Source organism: Clupea harengus, chromosome 3 (genome assembly GCF_900700415.2).
Source record: "Clupea harengus chromosome 3, Ch_v2.0.2, whole genome shotgun sequence".
Classification (NCBI taxonomy): domain Eukaryota; kingdom Metazoa; phylum Chordata; class Actinopteri; order Clupeiformes; family Clupeidae; genus Clupea; species Clupea harengus.
In genome coordinates this window covers 16,124,051-16,144,050 of record NC_045154.1, presented here as the reverse complement: position 1 = coordinate 16,144,050, position 20,000 = coordinate 16,124,051, and the positions used below count along the sequence as shown (strand labels likewise).

At 48.6% G+C, this 20,000-nt stretch overlaps 1 protein-coding gene across 3 annotated transcripts in view; it reads right to left on the bottom strand.

The window, feature by feature from the left end:
• The window catches only part of dgkzb (diacylglycerol kinase, zeta b), a 41,911-nt gene extending 21,932 nt beyond the window's left edge, over positions 1–19,979 (bottom strand). The window contains exons 1-2 of one of the 3 annotated variants that reach the window (XM_042704388.1): positions 19,755–19,979; positions 415–517 (exon numbers count right to left, since the gene is read on the bottom strand). In XM_042704388.1, the coding sequence (XP_042560322.1) occupies positions 415–517; positions 19,755–19,975 (324 nt within the window). In that variant the 5' untranslated portion in view covers positions 19,976–19,979. Of the gene's footprint in view, positions 1–414; positions 518–3,718; positions 4,614–19,754 lie in introns of those variants that run through there. The other 2 variants (XM_031564758.2, XM_031564759.2) reach the window with 2 other exon arrangements.
• Positions 19,980–20,000: the final 21 nt, after the last annotated feature.

Here is a 20,000-nt window from a genome sequence, read left to right as displayed (position 1 = left end):
AGCAGTTCATGTGTAGTAGTTAATGTGTTAGGGTTAGGGTTACTCAAGCCATTTGATTGATTTGATACATTTCTTCACTCCTTCTCACTGAGTGAAGTTAGTGAGTGGGACCAGGCCCTGAACCCCTATGGGTGTTAGAATAACATGATAACAGGATTCAGCTTAACGCGTCTGGTGTCTTGGGAGAGGGTGAGGGTGAGGGTGAGTGTGAGTGTGAGGGTGAGGGTGAGGGAGAGGGTGAGCGTGACTGTGAGTGTGAGGGTGAGTGTGAGGGTGAGGGTGAGTGTGAGGGTGGGTGAGTGGTTGAGGGTGGGATAGTGAGGGTGAGTGTGGGTGGGAGTGAGGTTGAGGGTGAGGGTGAGGGCGAGGGTGAGAGTGAGAGTGAGGGTGAGGGTTGAACACTCTGAAACCTACGCTCCAGTCTACGACGTTGCAGATCTCCTGAGTGGTGCTGCTCTTGGCAGGAAGAGTGGCGCAACCCTGGGTCAGGTGTTGGCCAGACTTGGCAATGGCTTTCCTGAGGAAAGAAATGGTGCAAAGGGCTTTTAAAGAGTCCTCCAGAAAAGCGCTTAGACACTGTGAACTCACAGCTAACCTTTTACCCCCACATACAACAATTTGCCACTTTCTGAAGCATGTTTTTATGAGCAACTTGTATGGGTATTATCTTCAAATAACTTTCATGGTATCAGTGCTTAAATAAAGGAACATTTATGTGCCTTAAATGTGAGAAATAATATATTAATTAATTAATTAATTAATTTCTTTATTTATTTCGTGAACATATTAACTACCACAACCGATACTACAAATTTCGTTTCCAGTCTTCACCAAAAGACGTTACATCTTCACGTACGTCACTTCAAGTGTTGATGACGACTGAAAGTGAATGGATATCTAGGTTACAGATCAAAACGAACAAAAAATATGCACACATACAAAAACATAGCCTAGCGAGTTCTAGGCTACATGCCAGATGGATGATGACTGGTGCATATCGCGATCCGTTTCAAAAAGAGAAGAACACTAAATCTAAGCGTTTCTAAATCATCACGTTAGCTTAAGAAGTTTCAAACATCGAGAAAATGCATTATCTATTCCTTTCTCGGTCGGAAACCGTCGTCTGGTAATTGTGTCCAAGTCCAAGCACAACTTTCAAAGCCGTAAAGTATAGCTTGTCCAATACGCCTATCTTTCAAACTTTTCAATGCTTGTTCCTCCGTTGGTCTCTCAAATAGGCTTACTGTTGTCAAGCCATTGCCAAATTAGTCCTAAACATCGTGACGATGACATGAAAACAAAACAAATAGCCTATTCATTGCAGTGCTTTTTCAAAGTAACACGGTCTCATTATTAAGCTGACACTTCAGGGAGCCAGAGTGTAAACAAAGATTTGTATTCAGTAGGTCTACTTGATTAATACAAAATATAGAGTTTCTTATGGCTGTATACATACATACTTACATATGTATGTGTATATTTATAAACATACATACAAATAGCCATATTCTTTCTACGTGAATATACGCAAGAATATTTTCCATAATTGTCTGTTTTCGGATCTAAAACGGCCTGGCACTGTGCCAGAACTTTAACCCATGTGGAAAATTGACAAGTGTAGGACAGATAAACACACTGGGTGCGTGATGTGCAGATCTCTGGAGGTGGCAAACAGGAGATATCACACTTGTCATCAGTTTTTGCCCCCACCCCTGGTGCAATACTTGAAGCCTAGCAACAGGCACAAGGCAGGGCGACCAGCTGAGAGATCAATGCCATCGATGAGTCAGTTAGCAGCAGCTTCTCTGTTTGTCTGCTAATGAGCACAATCAGCGCTGGTCTCCATGAGGAGTATCCTCCAGCGTCCTCACGCTTTCTCTCTGCTCACACACAACTACAACACCCCCCCACACACACACACTACAACACCCCCCCACACACACACACACACCAACACCGCTCATCACACACTACTACAACATCCCCCACACACAGCTACAACATCCCCCCCCCACACACACACAAAACTACAACATCCCCCATCAGCATCAACAACCCCCCCTAAAACCATGAAGTCTTAGATATGTGTGTCGATGTGTGTGTAGATGTGTAAATCCATGTGTGAGATGGTGTCTGGGTGTTTTGCTTCCTTACTTCCTTCTCGCACTCATTTTTATATCAGCCTCTTAGTCTATTAGAAACTATTTCTGTTCACAGTTGTTAACACCGCAGCAGGTCAGACTCACACATCTGATTTCCATCTGCCCATTTCAGTTACTTAGCGAGAAACAACAGGAAACAGACACCTGACATTACATTTTACACAACAGGAAACACACACTAACCCTAACCCAGACACATGACATTGGATTTAGCTCATTAGGGGAATAGAATGTTTCATAATATGTGTCAGAGTCAATTTCCCTGCTACAGAACACAGAACACAGAACACGTAGGACGCGAGGTTCTCCTAATAATCCAGTTATTTTATATTCTATATTCCTATATATCCTCATTCCCCAGACATGGAGCCTGGAATAAAGCAGTGGTACAGAGAGGAGGTGATAATTCCCACTCGATGTAACGACTGTGCAGATAAGGTACTCTAGCAGATATGATACCTACACACACACACACACATGACATCCTACTGGATCTAACACTCTAACGCCTGTGCAGATAAGGTACTCTAGCAGATATGATACCTACACACACACACACACACATGACATCCTACTGGATCTAACACTCTAACGCCTGTGCAGATAAGATACTCTAGCAGATATGATACCCACACACACACACACACATGACATCCTACTGGATCTAACACTCTAACGCCTGTGCAGATAAGGTACTCTAGCAGATATGATACCCACACACACACACGACATCCTACTGGATCTATCACTCTAACGCCTGTGCAGATAAGGTACTCTAGCAGAAATGATACCCACACACACACACGACATCCTACTGGATCTGATAAGGTACTCTAGCATATATGATATCCACACACACATGACATCCCACTGGATCAGATAAGGTACTTTAGCAGATATGATACCCACACACACACACACACACATGACATCCTACTGGATCTAACGCCTGTGCAGATAAGGTACTCTAGCAGATATGATACCCACACACACATGACATCCCACTGGATCAGATAAGGTACTCTAGCAGATATGATACCCCCACACACACACACACATGACATCCTACTGGATCTAACGCCTGTGCAGATAAGGTACTCTAGCAGATATGATACCCACACACACATGACATCCCACTGGATCAGATAAGGTACTCTAGCAGATATGATACCCCCCCCCACACACACACATGACATCCTACTGGATCTAACGCCTGTGCAGATAAGGTACTCTAGCAGATATGATACCCACACACACATGACATCCCACTTCATGTGCACCTGCTGCAGACACCAGCTTGGCTCTGTACATTTAGCGTAAACAAAATACTGAATGGTAAACTGCTCATGATCATGCAAAGATAAGATATAATGAACTATTTAAATTAAACAAATGCAGTGTTAATGAGTACATCCACCTGATCAACAGCAGTGTTAGAGTTAGGGTGTGGTGTGGTTTGGTAAGGCTGGGTTAGGGTTAGGGTTAGGGTTGTGGTGTGGTGTGGTTTGGTAAGGCTGCGTTAGGGTTAGGGTTAGGGTTAGGCTTAGGCTACATACGAGAGGAACCCCCTCCATGACTCCTGACGCGGGTCATAGCAGCCCCCCAGCAGAGGGCCCATGTTGCCATGGCACCCAGATCTGCGGCGACTCTGCAACGGCAGGCCCCGCCCAGGCCACGGGCTCCCTGCTTTGGCGATGGTGGAGACGCGGCGCTGTCTACACTGGCTGCCATGGTAACCTGCGGTCACAATGAGAGAGGAGTTGCGTCGCAGGCACCGCGGCGTGCGTATCAGTGGCCGTGACGACACGCACTCCATCAGCGTGGCCAGGGGCTGGCTCTCCCTCCGTTTCCACGCCAACGTGTCCTCAAACTCCCGGTCAGACACCTCCACCTCCGAGCCAGGGCTGTCCTCTGATTGGCTGATAGAACCTGAGCTTTCGCTGTCGCTGTCCCCCCGCAGGCCTTGGCTGACCTTCAGCTCCACCTGCTGCTCGGTCGCGGGCGCCTGTCGGCCGCCCTCCTCTTCGCTCATCTGGATGAGGCTGGCCAGCAGCATGGAAGGCCCCAGCAGGTGTGTGTCGATGCTGCGCATCTTTCCCGCCTGCTTGCGGCGCACGGCGAAGCGAGGATTGACGCCGGGGTTGGTGGTGCTAGAGCGGCGGCGGCTACTGCCTCCTTTGTAGGGGCGAGTGGGCACAGGACAGCGCCCCCTTGGGGTGAGGACGCCCCCCTGCAGCTGCACACTGGAACGCCGTCTCTGCATGAGGACGGATGAGGGCAGGCCCACGCTGGACCGCCGACGAGCGCGGCCGGTTGCCAAGGCGACGCTTGGCCGCCTGAGCCTGCCAAAGTCCTCCTCGGGCTGCTCGCCCGGGTTCCTCTTAAAATGCCGTCTGAAAAACGTGTCCATGTTGGTGGCACACGACGCACTGCAGCAGCACCTCACAGCCCTCTGTGGACCCCACACAGAAACCCATTAGCTGAGTTACTACACCCACTACCGCCCCCTACACATCAGCTGAGTTACTACACCCACTACCGCCCCCTACACATCAGTTGAGTTACTACACCTACTACCGCCCCCTACACATCAGCTGAGTTACTACACCCATCACCGCCCCCTACACATCAGCTGAGTTACTACACCTACTACCGCCCCCTACACATCAGTTGAGTTACTACACCCACTACCGCCCCCTACACATCAGCTGAGTTACTACACCTACTACCGCCCCCTACACATCAGTTGAGTTACTACACTCACTACCGCCCCCTACACACCAGGTGAGTTACTACACTCACTACTTCACTCACTACTGCCCCCTTACACATCAGCTGAGTTTATACTCTCCAAACAATAAATGCAGTACTATGTGTTTGAGTAACGTGACAATACTTCGGCAAACTTTGTTGGGATAATAAGATAATTCAAGGACTGAGGACACCACACGATTTACAGGCGCACTGCAAGTGAGGCTTAGGCACCACATGTCCTACAGCCTCGGGTTAAACTATAGACATATGTAGGGTTAAACTAATTACATATATAGGGTTAGATTATAGTCTTATATTGGGTTAAACTTTAGACATATATACAGTAGAGTTAAACTATAGACATATGTAGGGTTAGATTATAGACATACGTATATAGGGTTAGACTATAGACATATATAGAGTTAAACTATAGACATATATAGGGTTAGAGTATAGACATATATAGAGTTAGAGTATAGTCATATATTGAGTTAAACTATAGACATATATAGGGTTAAACTATAGACATATATAGAGTTAGACTATAGACATATATAGGGTTATATAGACATTATATAGGGTTAGAGTATAGACATATAGACATATAAACATCCAGACTACAGCCTGTGTGACATTATGGGCCCATGGATCATCTAAAAGGTGAGAGTACTGGCACAAGGGCAATATTTGATTAGACAACATTAAATTAGACTAAATCACCTCTCATCTAGGGATTATATCTAACCCTAGTACTCTCTCTAACAATCCCATCTCATCTTCTCTCTCTCTCTCTCTCTCTCTCTCTCTCTCTCTCTCTCTCTCACACACACACACACACACACACACAAACACACACACACACACACACACGCACACACACACACACACACGCACACACACAAACACACACACACTCCACGCTTTGATGTGGCTGCAGAGAGATCACACAGCACGCACGCATTAAAACAGAATCTGTCCATCAATAAAACATGAGTGGGAGACGTGACAAAAGCAGGAATTGAGGTCAGAGGATGAACGTAACGGAGGCAGTGGGTGATCATTAGCGGGGAGGTCTGTGATCAGTCTATGAGCGGAAGACAGGACGCCAAGAGCAGAAGCATTTCACACAAACCCAGAGCAGCGTCTGAACCAGCAGCGCTGTGCTGCCGTGAGTAATCCCAGGTGGAGAATACGACCGAGATGGCTTATATAACCAGTGACACACACTGACTGATTGGCAGCCCAGCGAGTGAGAATATGACTAACAGTTTCCTCCAATCAGCCTGAATTATTCACACTCTAATCCACCCCATATGGGGCCGCACTGGGGCATCATGGGTAAAAATAGGCATCAGGAGCTCTGACAGGTTATCACCCTCTGAACCACTTCCTCTCCTTCCTGGTGCCCTGTTCTTCTTCCCTTCCCCTCTCTCTCCTCTCTCTCCTCTCCTCTCCTCACTACAGACCCACCCACATCTCTACATCAGCCTCTCCTCTCCTCTCCTCTTCTTCTCTTCTCTTCTCTTCTCTTCTCTTCTCTTCTCTTCTCCTCTTCTCTTCTCTTCTCTTCTCTCCTCCTCCTCTCCTCTTCTCCTCTCCTCTCCTCTCCTCTCCTCCCATCTCCTCTCCTCCCATCTCCTCTCTTCTCCTCTCCTCTCCTTCATCTCCTCTTCTTCCTCTCCTCTCTTCTCCTCTCCTCTCCTCCCATCTCCGTCCTCTCCTCTCTTCTACACTACAGGTAACTACAGGAAAAGGGAAAGAACGAGCAGGTCGGTGCTATATAATGACGAGGAGTATCTGGATAGACTTTGGACTTTTGGACGTTATCCCCGCACTTCCCCAAGCCAAAGGGCCTGATCTACCTCTGTGTGCTGGGATACACTGGATTAACTAGACCCCCCCCCCCCCCCCCCCCCCCCCAGGTGACCCTGCCAAAGCTGCACAGAACACAACAAACACTCAAGGAAATGAATGAAGACACACCCCCTCCTGTGACGAGATGCAGATTAGTCAGGCTTCTCTGCCCCCCCCCCCCCCCCAGCGCTTGCAGCGTTAGCAGCGTTAGCATCAGAGCTCCACCATCCTCTCAGACAAACTCACTTTATACACAAACTACTACACTCTACACACACACTACTACACTCTACACACACACTACACACACACTACTACACTCTACACACACACTACACACACACTACTACACTCTACACACACACTACACACACACTACACTCTATACACACTACTACACTCTACACACACACACTACTACACTCTACACACACACTACTACACTCTACACACACACACTACTACACTCTACACACACTACACTCTACACACACACTAATACACTCTATACACACACTAATACACTCTATACACACACACTACTCTACATACACACTACTACACTCTTCACACACACACTACTACACTCTTCACACACACACTACAGACACACTACTGCACTCTACACACACACTACTACACTCTACACACACACACACTACTGCACTCTACACACACACTACTGCACTCTACACACACACTACTACACTCTACACACACACACTACTACACTCTACACACACACTACTACACTCTACACTACTACACTCTACACACACACTACTACACACTACACACACACTACTACACTCTACACACACACTACTACACTCTACACACACTACACTCTACACACACACTAATACACTCTACACACACACTACTACACTCTACACACACACTACTACACACTACACACACACTACTACACTCTACACACACACTACTACACTCTACACACACACTACTACACTCTACACACACACACTACTACACTCTACACACACTACACTCTACACACACACTAATACACTCTATACACACACTAATACACTCTATACACACACTAATACACTCTTCACACACACACTACAGACACACTACTGCACTCTACACACACACTAATACACTCTATACACACACTAATACACTCTTCACACACACACTACTACACTCTTCACACACACACTACAGACACACTACTGCACTCTACACACACACTAATACACTCTATACACACACTAATACACTCTATACACACACTAATACACTCTATACACACACTAATACACTCTATACACACACACTACTCTACAGACACACTACTGCACTCTACACACACACTAATACACTCTATACACACACTAATACACTCTATACACACACTAATACACTCTATACACACACACTACTCTACATACACACTACTGCACTCTACACACACACTACTACACTCTACACACACACTACACTCTACACACACACTAATACACTCTATACACACACACTACTACACTCTATACACACACTACACTCTATACACACTAATACACTCTATACACACACACTACTCTACATACACACTACTGCACTCTACACACACACTAATACACTCTATACACACACACTACTCTACATACACACTACTACACTCTACACACACACTACTACACTCTACACACACACTAATACACTCTATACACACACACACTACACTCTACACACACACTACTACACTCTATACACACACTACTACACTCTATACACACACACTACTCTACACACACACTACTCTACATACACACTACTACACTCTACACACACACACTACTACACTCTACACACACTACACTCTACACACACACTAATACACTCTATACACACACACTAATACACTCTATACACACACACTACTCTACATACACACTACTACACTCTATACACACTAATACACTCTATACACTGACTCTTCACCAGCAACCATTTCCACAAAAAGTTTCTCAAGCGCACACGTCTGAAACCCAGTCAATGCTGCCTTACTGTCCCCTACACTGGAGCATACTTCACTAGGTGCCGCTACTAAAGCTGTCACAGCCACACGGATCATACAACCTGAGCGACGGAGACGTCCACCTGAGCTGGGCCACACACACACACACACACACACACACACACACACACAACACACACACACACACACACACACACACACACACACACCACATCCTCTTCATCACACACACACACACACACACACCACATCCTCTTCATCACACACACACACACACACACACACACACACACACACCACACGGATCATACAACCTGAGCGACGGAGACGTCCACCTGAGCTGGGCCACACACAGGAGGCTGAGAGCATGTGTGACAGGGGAGCCCTGAGAGAGGGAGAGAGGAGGAGGGGGGAGGGAGGGAGAAAGAGGGAGGAGAAAGGAGGAGGAGAGAGTGGGGGAAGTGGATAAAGGAGAGCAAAGGGGGTGGAGAAAGAGAGAGGAAGAGAGCAAGAGACAGAGAGAGGAGAGAGAGAGAGGCAGATGGAGAAAAAACACAGGGAGACAGAGAGAGAAGAGAGAGAGAGAGAGTGAAAGAGGTGACAATGACAGCAATAGCAGAGAGACAGGAAAAGAGAGAACGGAAGTGTAGAGAGCAGAGGGAGACAGAGAGAGGGAGAGGAGAGAGAGGGAGAGAGATAAAGAGAGGGAGAGATAGAGAGAAAGGGAGATATAGAGAGGAGAGAGGGAGATAGAAGAGTAGAGAGAGAGGAAGATAGAAGAGGATAGAGAGAGAGATAAAGAGACAAGAGAGGGAGATAAAGAGAGGAGAGAGGGAAAGGTAGTGGGAGTATAGAGAGCAGAGGCAGTCTGCCAGTAGGAGTGCTGTGGAGCCCCCAGCCCTAACACACACCCTCACACACACCCTCACACACACACACACACACACACACACACACACACACACACACACACACACACACACACACACACACACACTCACACACACCCTCACACAGGGGGGGTGTAAATTCATACATTTTCCTGCTCTCAGATTTCCCATCCTACTCTCTACATACACACACTACACTCTACACACACACAACACACACAATACTACACACACACTACTACACTCTACACACACACTACTGCACTCTACACACACACTCAGGGGCGTAACTATAGGGGGTGCAACAGGTGCGGCTGGGGCCCGTGGATCTTCGTGCCCAAGAAAAATATCTGCGCAGGGGGAGGGGGTGTGGCGGCGGTTAGTGACAGAGAACCATACACACACACACACTCCACAGAGAACCATCCACACACACACTCCACAGAGAACCATCCACACACACACTCCACAGACGACCATCCACACACACACTCCACAGAGAACCATCCACACACACACTCCACAGAGAACCATCCACACACACACACTCCACAGAGGACCACACACAGGAGCAAGTTCAGCTAAGGAGCAGCAGAGTTTTACCCCAGAGCTGGGGCATTGGGGCAGGAGTGCTGTGGCATTGGGGCAGGAGAGCTGTGGCACTGGGGCAGGAGTGCTGTGGCATCACCCTCTACCCTCTACCCTCCCCTCACCCCAGCATGGCAGCGGCGGTGGCTGTGCTTCTGGCTCTTCCTGCCGACCTGTGGCTCTATTGTGTGCCGGTCTTGAGCACGTGTGTTTGGCAGATGAAAGCGCCGTGCTGCTCCTCATTATCACTTCAAGGCTCCGCTCTCCTGCATTATGGATCAGGGGGCTCTGGCCCGCACGCCGCTCGTTTGTGTAAACATAATGAACCTCCTCCCCCAAGCCTGTCCATTCATCGTCTGTCCAGACACACACACACACACACACACATCTTAACACCTTTAAACACACAACATGGATGAAGCTGTCTTGACATCTTTAAACACACACAAATAAGGCTGTGTTAACATCATTAAACACACACACAAACGACCAAGGCTGTTTTGACATGTTTAAACACACACACACACACACACACCTGACCGACGTTGTCTTCACATCTTTAAACACACACACACACAGAAATAAGGCTGTTTTAACGTCTTCAAACCCACACACGTTATTATATGTTATGTCTATGTTATGTTATGTTGACCTTGACTACACCAATTATGCAACAATATATATTTTGCTGTATAATTCTTTGAAAATCCCAATAAAACAAAAAAATTTAAAAACATATTTAAATAATAACAAAGGCTATTTTGACATGTTTAAAAACACACACACACATGACCGAGGCTGTCTTAACTTCTTTGAACACACACACACAAATAAGGATGTGTTAACGTCTTTAAACGCAAACACACAAACACCACCAAGGTTGTCTTAACATCTTTAAACACACACAGACACATGACCAAAACAGCCCTAACATCTCCAGTGAAGCGCCTTGTCTTGCGTGGGGGTGGAAGGCATTTCCTTAACGAGCTGGACTCCACAGGAGGACATGCCACAGGCCTCCTGGACCGTTACCATGGAGAGCACCGTAGTAACCACAAACACACACACCAGGTCTGAGCCTAAAAAGCTTCTCTTTCTCATATCAACTAAAGCAGTCTTCCCCAGACAGCCCAATAAAACTACTTCACAGTGAAAGTGACATTTCTGTCAGTTCAGACCAAAAAGCCAGAAGCCCCACCGGTGATGCCTCCAACCCCCCACAAGACACCCCTCAGACCCCCCACAAGACACCCCTCCAACCCCCCACAAGACACCCCCTCAGAACCCCCCACAAGACACCCCCTCAGACCCCCCACAAGACACCCCCTCAAACCCCCACAAGACACCCCTCAGACCCCCCACAAGACACCCCCTCAAACCCCCACAAGACACCCCACAAGACACCCCTCAGAACCCCCCACAAGACACCCCCTCAGAACCCCCACAAGACACCCCTCCAACCCCCACAAGACCCCCTCAGAACCCCCACAAGACACCCCTCAGACCCCCCACAAGACACCCCTCAGAGCCCCCCCCCACAAGACACCCCCCAGAAGACACCCCTCAGACCCCCCCACAAGACACCCCTCAGACCCCCCCACGACAGCCCCTCAGAACCCCCACAAGACACCCCTCAGAGCCCCCCCACACGACAGCCCCTCAGAACCCCCCACAAGACACCCCCTCAAACCCCCACAAGACACCCCCCAGAAGACACCCCCTCAAACCCTCCTCAGAACCCCCCCCACACAAGACACCCCCTCAGACCCCCCACAAGACACCCCCTCAAACCCCCACAAGACACCCCCTCAAACCCCCCACAAGACACCCCACAAGACACCCCCTCAGACCCCCCACAAGACACCCCCTCCAACCCCCCACAAGACACCCCTCAGACCCCCCAGAAGACACCCCTCAGAGCCCCCCCCCACAAGACACCCCCCAGAACCCCCCACAAGACACCCCACAAGACACCCCACAAGACACCCCCTCAGACCCCCCACAAGACACCCCCTCAAACCCCCACAAGACACCCCTCAGACCCCCCACAAGACACCCCCTCAAACCCCCACAAGACACCCCTCAGACCCCCACAAGACACCCCCAGAACCCCCACAAGACACCCCACAAGACACCCCTCAGAACCCCCCACAAGACACCCCTCCAACCCCCCACAAGACCCCCTCAGAACCCCCACAAGACACCCCCTCAGAACCCCCACAAGACACCCCACAAGACACCCCTCAGACCCCCCACAAGACACCCCTCAGACCCCCCACAAGACACCCCTCAGAGCCCCCCCCCCCCACAAGACACCCCCAGAACACCCCCTCAGACCCCCACAAGACACCCCTCAGAGCCCCCCCCCCAACAAGACACCCCCTCAGACCCCCACAAGACACCCCTCAGAACCCCCACAAGACACCCCTCAGACCCCCCACAAGACACCCCCTCAAACCCCACAAAACACCCCTCAGAACCCCCACAAGACACCCCTCAGAACCCCCACAAGACACCCCTCAGAACCCCCCCCCCCCACAAGACACCCCCTCAGACCCCCCACAAGACACCCCTCAAACCCCCACAAGACACCCCTCAGACCCCCCACAAGACACCCCTCAGAACCCCCCCCCACAAGACACCCCCTCAGCTCATGTGTGGTCACAGGACCACACGCCCCAGATCCACACAATACACAACAAATACACATCATTTTGGAAAGGTAAGTATCAAATGTAGTTGTTAAATATGACAGAGAATATGTGTTCTACTGATTTACTGAACCTGCAGAGATGGATCAGTTCACTCACGCCACACCGGGTAAACAAGCCTCATAAAAACATCCCTCGGTTCACCTAGGCAACAATTCATTCAGTCATTCAACTGAAACCCAGTGTGTAGATTGGATCACACATTGGTGAGTGTAGTGTGCAGTAATACATCAAATCCACTCTTTAATGAAATCAAATGTGACGGTCTGATCAGGTCAGAAGGAGGGCCTGGATTCTTCGTCAGTTTACCGGTATGTGAAATAAATGCAGTAATACTGCCATCTGCTGGACATCCCCCCCAACAGCGGTTCATTGTTACAGTTTAACCAACCGTTTAATTCTTACTTTTCTATCCTATCTTTTGGTCATACTCAGATTAAGATTCAGATTCTGACTCACATTTAGATTAAGACTCAGCCACATATTTGCATAATCTGGTCACTGAAGGTGAAGTCTGAAGGTTAGGGGTGAGGGGTTAGGGGTTAAGGGTTAAGGGTTAGGGGTTAGGGGTTAGGGGTAGGGACCTGGTCCCTTCCTTTCTCTCAGTGACAAATCCACAGCTGATGCTGATATGTGGAGCAACGTTTCTGCACTTCGTTTCTGGAAGGGGACACCTCCTCACCACAGACACACATCAGTTACACCTCTCCTCTCCTCTCCCCTCCTCTCCTCTCCCCATCTCTCCTCTCCTCTCCTCTCCTCTCCTCTCCCCTCCTCTCCTCTCAACTCCCCTCCCCTCCCCTCCCCTCCCCCTCTCTCTCACTCCTCTCTTCATCTCCCTCTCTCCCTCCTCTCCTCTCCCCTCCCCTCCTCTCCTCTCCTCTCCCCCATCTCTCCCTCTCATCTCCCTCCCTCCTCTGTCCTCTCCTCAACTCCCTCCCCTCCTCTCCCTCCTCTCCCCTCCATCTCCTCTCCCCTCCTCTCCTCTCCTCTCCCCTCCTCTCCTCTCCTCTCAACTCCCCTCCCCTCCCCTCCTCTCCTCCTCTCCCCTCCTCTCCTCTCCTCTCTTCTCTTCTCTTCTCTTCTCTTCTCCTCTCCTCTCCTCTCCTCTCCTCCCCCCCCCCCCCAGTGCCTGTCCTGATTCTCTTTTTGGCGAAGCACCAGAGAGGGACCTCTCCTCCTCCTCCTCCTCCTCCTCCTCCTTCTCATGACACAGAGGGGCCCAGCTTCCCTGTTCCTCTTCCTTTCCCCTCTCCTCTCTCTTTTCTTCCCCTCTCCTTTCTTTCCTCTCCTCTCTCTCCTCCTCTCCTGTCCTGGTTCCCCCTCTCTCTCTCTCTCTCTCTCTCTCTCTCTCTGTACCACAGAGAGGGACCCTGGCGCCTTGCTCGTCTCCCTCAGCACGGAGAGCTACTTTATCCTGCTGAGGGACAGCGACCCTGATCTAAAGATAGAAACTGGAGAGCGTGGAGCCACAGATAGAAATTAGAAGTGGGTCTGGGTTTTCCCTTGTCTTTCGAGGAGTGACAGTCTCGTCAGCCAATCAGAGTCTCTTCTACTTCATATGGCACTGCAACGAACAAATCAGGTACAAGCTTAATTCATCCACAGAGGACCGCCTACAGGGGCCAGCCAGTGAGAAATGAGGTTGACAATGACAGACTTTCACTGCATTTGTAAGAGGTTGAAGAACCTAATAGCCCAGATTCAATCTCATTTGATTGTGAATTCCAGCCACTTTTATTGACTTCATGACGCTACTTATGGAGAAAGCACCAGTGCTCCTAGGGTTAGGTTCTGTGTTCCCCATCTCACTCTCGTCTCCACAAGGTTCTGTGTTCCCCATCTCACTCTCGTCTCTACAAGGTTCTGTGTTACCCATCTCACTCTTGTCTCCACAAGGTTCTGTGTTCCCCATCTCACTCTTGTCTCCACAAGGTTCTGTGTTCCCCATCTCACTCTCGTCTCTACAAGGTTCTGTGTTCCCCATCTCACTCTCGCTCTACAAGGTTCTGTGTTCCCCATCTCACTCTCGTCTCCACAAGGTTCTGTGTTCCCGTCTCGTTTCTTCAAGGTTCTCTCAGTGATGGCCTTGTGTGAAGGCCTCAGCTAACACTCTCAGTGATGGCCTTGTGTGAAGGCCTCAGCTAACACTCTCAGTGATGGCCTTGTGTGAAGGCCTCAACTAAAACTCTCAGTGAAGGCCTTGTGTGAAGGCCTCAGCTAACACTCTCAGTGAAGGCCTTGTGTGAAGGCCTCAGCTAACACTCTCAGTTAGAGACAGGAAACAGACAAATAGCCCAGAAACCTTGCAGATTAGATAAAATCAGATCTAATCCGTCAGATTAAATAAAATCAGATCTAATCCGTCAGATTAGATTAAATCAGATCTAATCCATCAGATTAGATTAAATCAGATCTAATCCGTCAAAATAAATAAAATCAGATCTAATCCGTCAGATTAGATAAACAGAAAACAAGACGAAGTGTAAATCTTCACCTGATTGCAGCCAACCGGTTTAGGCAGCATTACACTCCTGCGTTTCCATGACATCTGGGTAAAATTTCTGACACGTTCTCTGAAACTACCGAAGAAACTATTTCCTGTAATGAAGCACCTCCTACACACATGTAATGGAAAACAGCTAACCAACATTTCAGAGCACAATGGGGGCATAGGGTTTTGATAAGCAAAAATACCCACAGCATTAAAATTACAAACACCTTTTTATAGATCTGCTATGAAATGTAACTTCTGAGATTTGGCTGAAAAGGGGTTGGAAATGTATTCAGTTTCAGGATTATAATTCATTCACATGAATATTAATAGATGTATATTTCACTGTAGCACAAGATCTGATGCCTGCTACATTCTAACTCTAACTCTAATGCTTATTCCACTGGACTCTAATCCTAACTCTAATGTTTACTCCACTGGACTCTAACTCTAATCCTTACGCCACTGGACTATAATCCTAACTCTAAATCTGCTTATTCTACTGGACTCTAGTAATGTAACTTGGGTGATTCAAGCAATCCATGTTGTGATGTAATGGAAGAGGTGAGACAGATTTAAGACATCATCATGTTGTGATGTAATGGAAGAGGTGAGACAGAAATAGCTCACTCCTCCAGCATAGTTTCCTACGGCGCCAATCATCAATGCAGATCCTTCCGGAAACCCCCAATACCATTAGGCTCCGCCCACTCCCTGATTCAATTAGGCAGAGTAGGAGGAAGAGAGATAGACCAGGCAGCGGACAGCACCACACACACACACACACACACACACACACACTCACACACTCACTTACACACATAAACGCATTTATACACACACATATGTGCACCACACACACACACACACACACACACACACACACACACACACACACACACTCACTTACACACATAAACGCATTTATACACACACATATGCACCACACACACACACACACACACACACACACACACACACACACACACGCACTCACTTACACACATAAACGCATTTATACACACACATAAGTGCACCACACACACACACACACTCACTCACTTACACACACGAACGCATTTATACACACACATATGTGCAACACACACACACACACATACACACACACACACACACACACACACACACACACACACACACACACACACACAGGCATATACACACTCTCATATATACACACACATATGTGCACCACACATACACACACAGACATATACACACACATATGTGCACCACACACACACACACACACACACCCTCTCACCCACTTACACACACACATATCTGCAACACACACACACACTCTCCCCCACTTATACACACACACACACACAGGCATATACACACACATATGTGCACCCCACATACACACTCTCACACACTTATACACACATATGCATATACCCACATATATGTGCTACACACTAACACACTCTCACCCACTTACACACACACACTCACAGGCATATACACATTCATATGTGCACCACACACACTCTCTCTCTCACCCATTTACACACGCATATGCACACATATATGTGCTCCACACACAAATATTCTCTTATCCACTCACACACACATTCTCTCATCCACTCACACACACACACACACACACACACACACACACACACACACACACACACACACACACACGCTCGTCAATTCAGGTACCACACTAACGAATGTCAAGTTTCAGACACACACACACACAGTCACTCTTACACACACTCACTTACACCTTTACACACACTCACTTACACCTTTACACACACACACACGCACGCACTCACTTACACTTTTACACACACACACTGAACTTCACCCTTACACACACTCACTTACACCTTTACACACACACGCACTCACTTACACTTTTACACACACACACTGAACTTCACCCTTACACACACTCACTTACACCTTTACACACACACACACGCACGCACTCACTTACACTTTTACACACACACACTGAACTTCACCCTTACACACACTCACTTACACCTTTACACACACACGCACTCACTTACACTTTTACACACACACACTGAACTTCACCCTTACACACACTCACTTACACCTTTACACACACACACATGCACTCACTTACACTTTTACACACACACACTGAACTTCACCCTTACACACACTCACTTACACCTTTACACACACACACATGCACTCACTTACACTTTTACACACACACACTGAACTTCACCCTTACACACACTCACTTACACTTTTACACACACTCACTTACACCTTTACACACACACTCAACTTCACCCTTACACACACTCACTTACACCTTTACACACACACACACGCACTCACTTACACTTTTACACACACAAACTGAACTTCACCCTTACACACACTCACTTACACCTTTAGACACACACACACACTCACTTACACACACACACAAACACACACCCTTACAAACACACTCAACTTTATCCTTACACACACTCACTTACACCCTTACACACACACACACACACACACACACACACACACACACACACACACACACACACACACACACACACTCAGTCTGAAACACACTCCTGCACTGTGTGGATTCACCCTAAGGGCTGAAATTCCCCTCCGGAGTCCGACCTGCCTGTCCTGTGAGGTCACAGCTGAACCGGCAACTTGGCCTGACCCTAACCCTAACCCTAACCCAACCTAACCCTAACCCTGACCCTAACCCTGACCCTAACCCTGGGGCTTACCCTGACCCTAACCCTGACCCTAACCCTGCACCTAACCCTGACCCTATCCCCGGGCCTAAACTCCAGTATGTGTCCATTTCGGAAACAGGAACCAATGCGCTACTCCAGAGCCCTTGCTCAGGGATCATTTGGTCTCCTCTGGGATCATTTTAGAAAAGGGAATCATTTGACCCACCTACACGGCGCTGAGGATACCATTAGTTCTAGTTCCACATCTTACACCAGAACAGGAACCTTACAGGACAACACCACATCTGACACCATAACAGGAACCTTACAGGACAACACCACATCTGACACCATAACAGGAACCTTACAGGACAACACCACATCTGACACCATAACAGGAACCTTACAGGACAACACCACATCTGACACCATAACAGGAACGGGTGCTTAAGAGAAAAGCCATGACCAAACCTGGTCTAAAGCGGCTGAAAACCTAGAGATGAAACCTGGTCTAAAGCGGGCTGAATAACCAGAGATAAATCCTGGTCTAGGCGGGGTGAGAGTCTCATGTTCTGGGTTTGTAATGTCAGAGGAGAGCGTGGAGTGGGCATGCTCAGACCACTGAGGGGAACAGGACTCCCACCAGGACTCACAATTATACACACACACACACACACACACACACACACACACACACACACACACACACACACACACACACACACACACACACGGAGGGGAACAGGACTCCCACCAGGCTTCACAATTATAGCTTTTAATTAATTTCTGCACCAATCCATCAAAGAGGTTATTTTTAGGGGCCACCAGAGGCGGTTGGATTAATATAATTGAGATTAAATCCAAATATGCACTTTTAGCCAAGACCCACATGTAGGTGAGGAAATACATTACAAAGCAAAACGGACAGATGATAAGAGAAAGGAATACCAATATAATAATATATTTTTTTTATGCGCACATTGAGTGGCACCAGCGCTCAGGTAGACTGGAGTCGATCTGTGGAATGGACCTGGACATGGGCGTTTGGGAGCCCACCTGGATTATGTGATCATTATTTGCCCCCCTCACCACACACACACACTCTGCTCACCTGCGGAGGGGATCTGTGTGAGCGTAAGTGTAACTAACCACACACACACACACACACACACACACACACTCTGCTCACCTGCGGAGGGGGATCTGTGTGAGCGTAAGTGTAACTCACCACACACACACACACACACACACACACACACACACACACCACACACACACCACACACACAGACTCTGCTCACCTACGGAAAGGATCTGTGTGAGTGTAAGCGTAACTCACCACACACACACACACACACACACACACACACACACACACTATGCTCACCTGCAGAAGGGATCTGCGTAAGCGTAACTCACCACCACACACACACACACACACACACACACACACACACACACTATGCTCACCTGCAGAAGGGATCTGTGAAGCGTAAGCGTAACTCACCACACACACACACACACACACACACACACACACACTATGCTCACCTGCAGAAGGGATCTGTGTAAGCGTAACTCACCTCCTGCCGAACAAGCGCAGCCCAGTGAAGCCCCTGTTGGCGTGGGCGGCGTTGGCATGGGCGGCATTGGCACCGGGGCCGCTGGCCGCCGCCGCCACCGCCACAGACAGGTCTGAGCAGGACGAGGAGCCGGAGTCTGAGCTGGCCGAATCCGGGCCGTCCTGCAGGGCATCGGGGATGGTGCCCCCTCCCTCTTCTGCGGGCGCCTCCGTGGTGGACATGCCCCCCCCCCCCCCCCCCACCAGC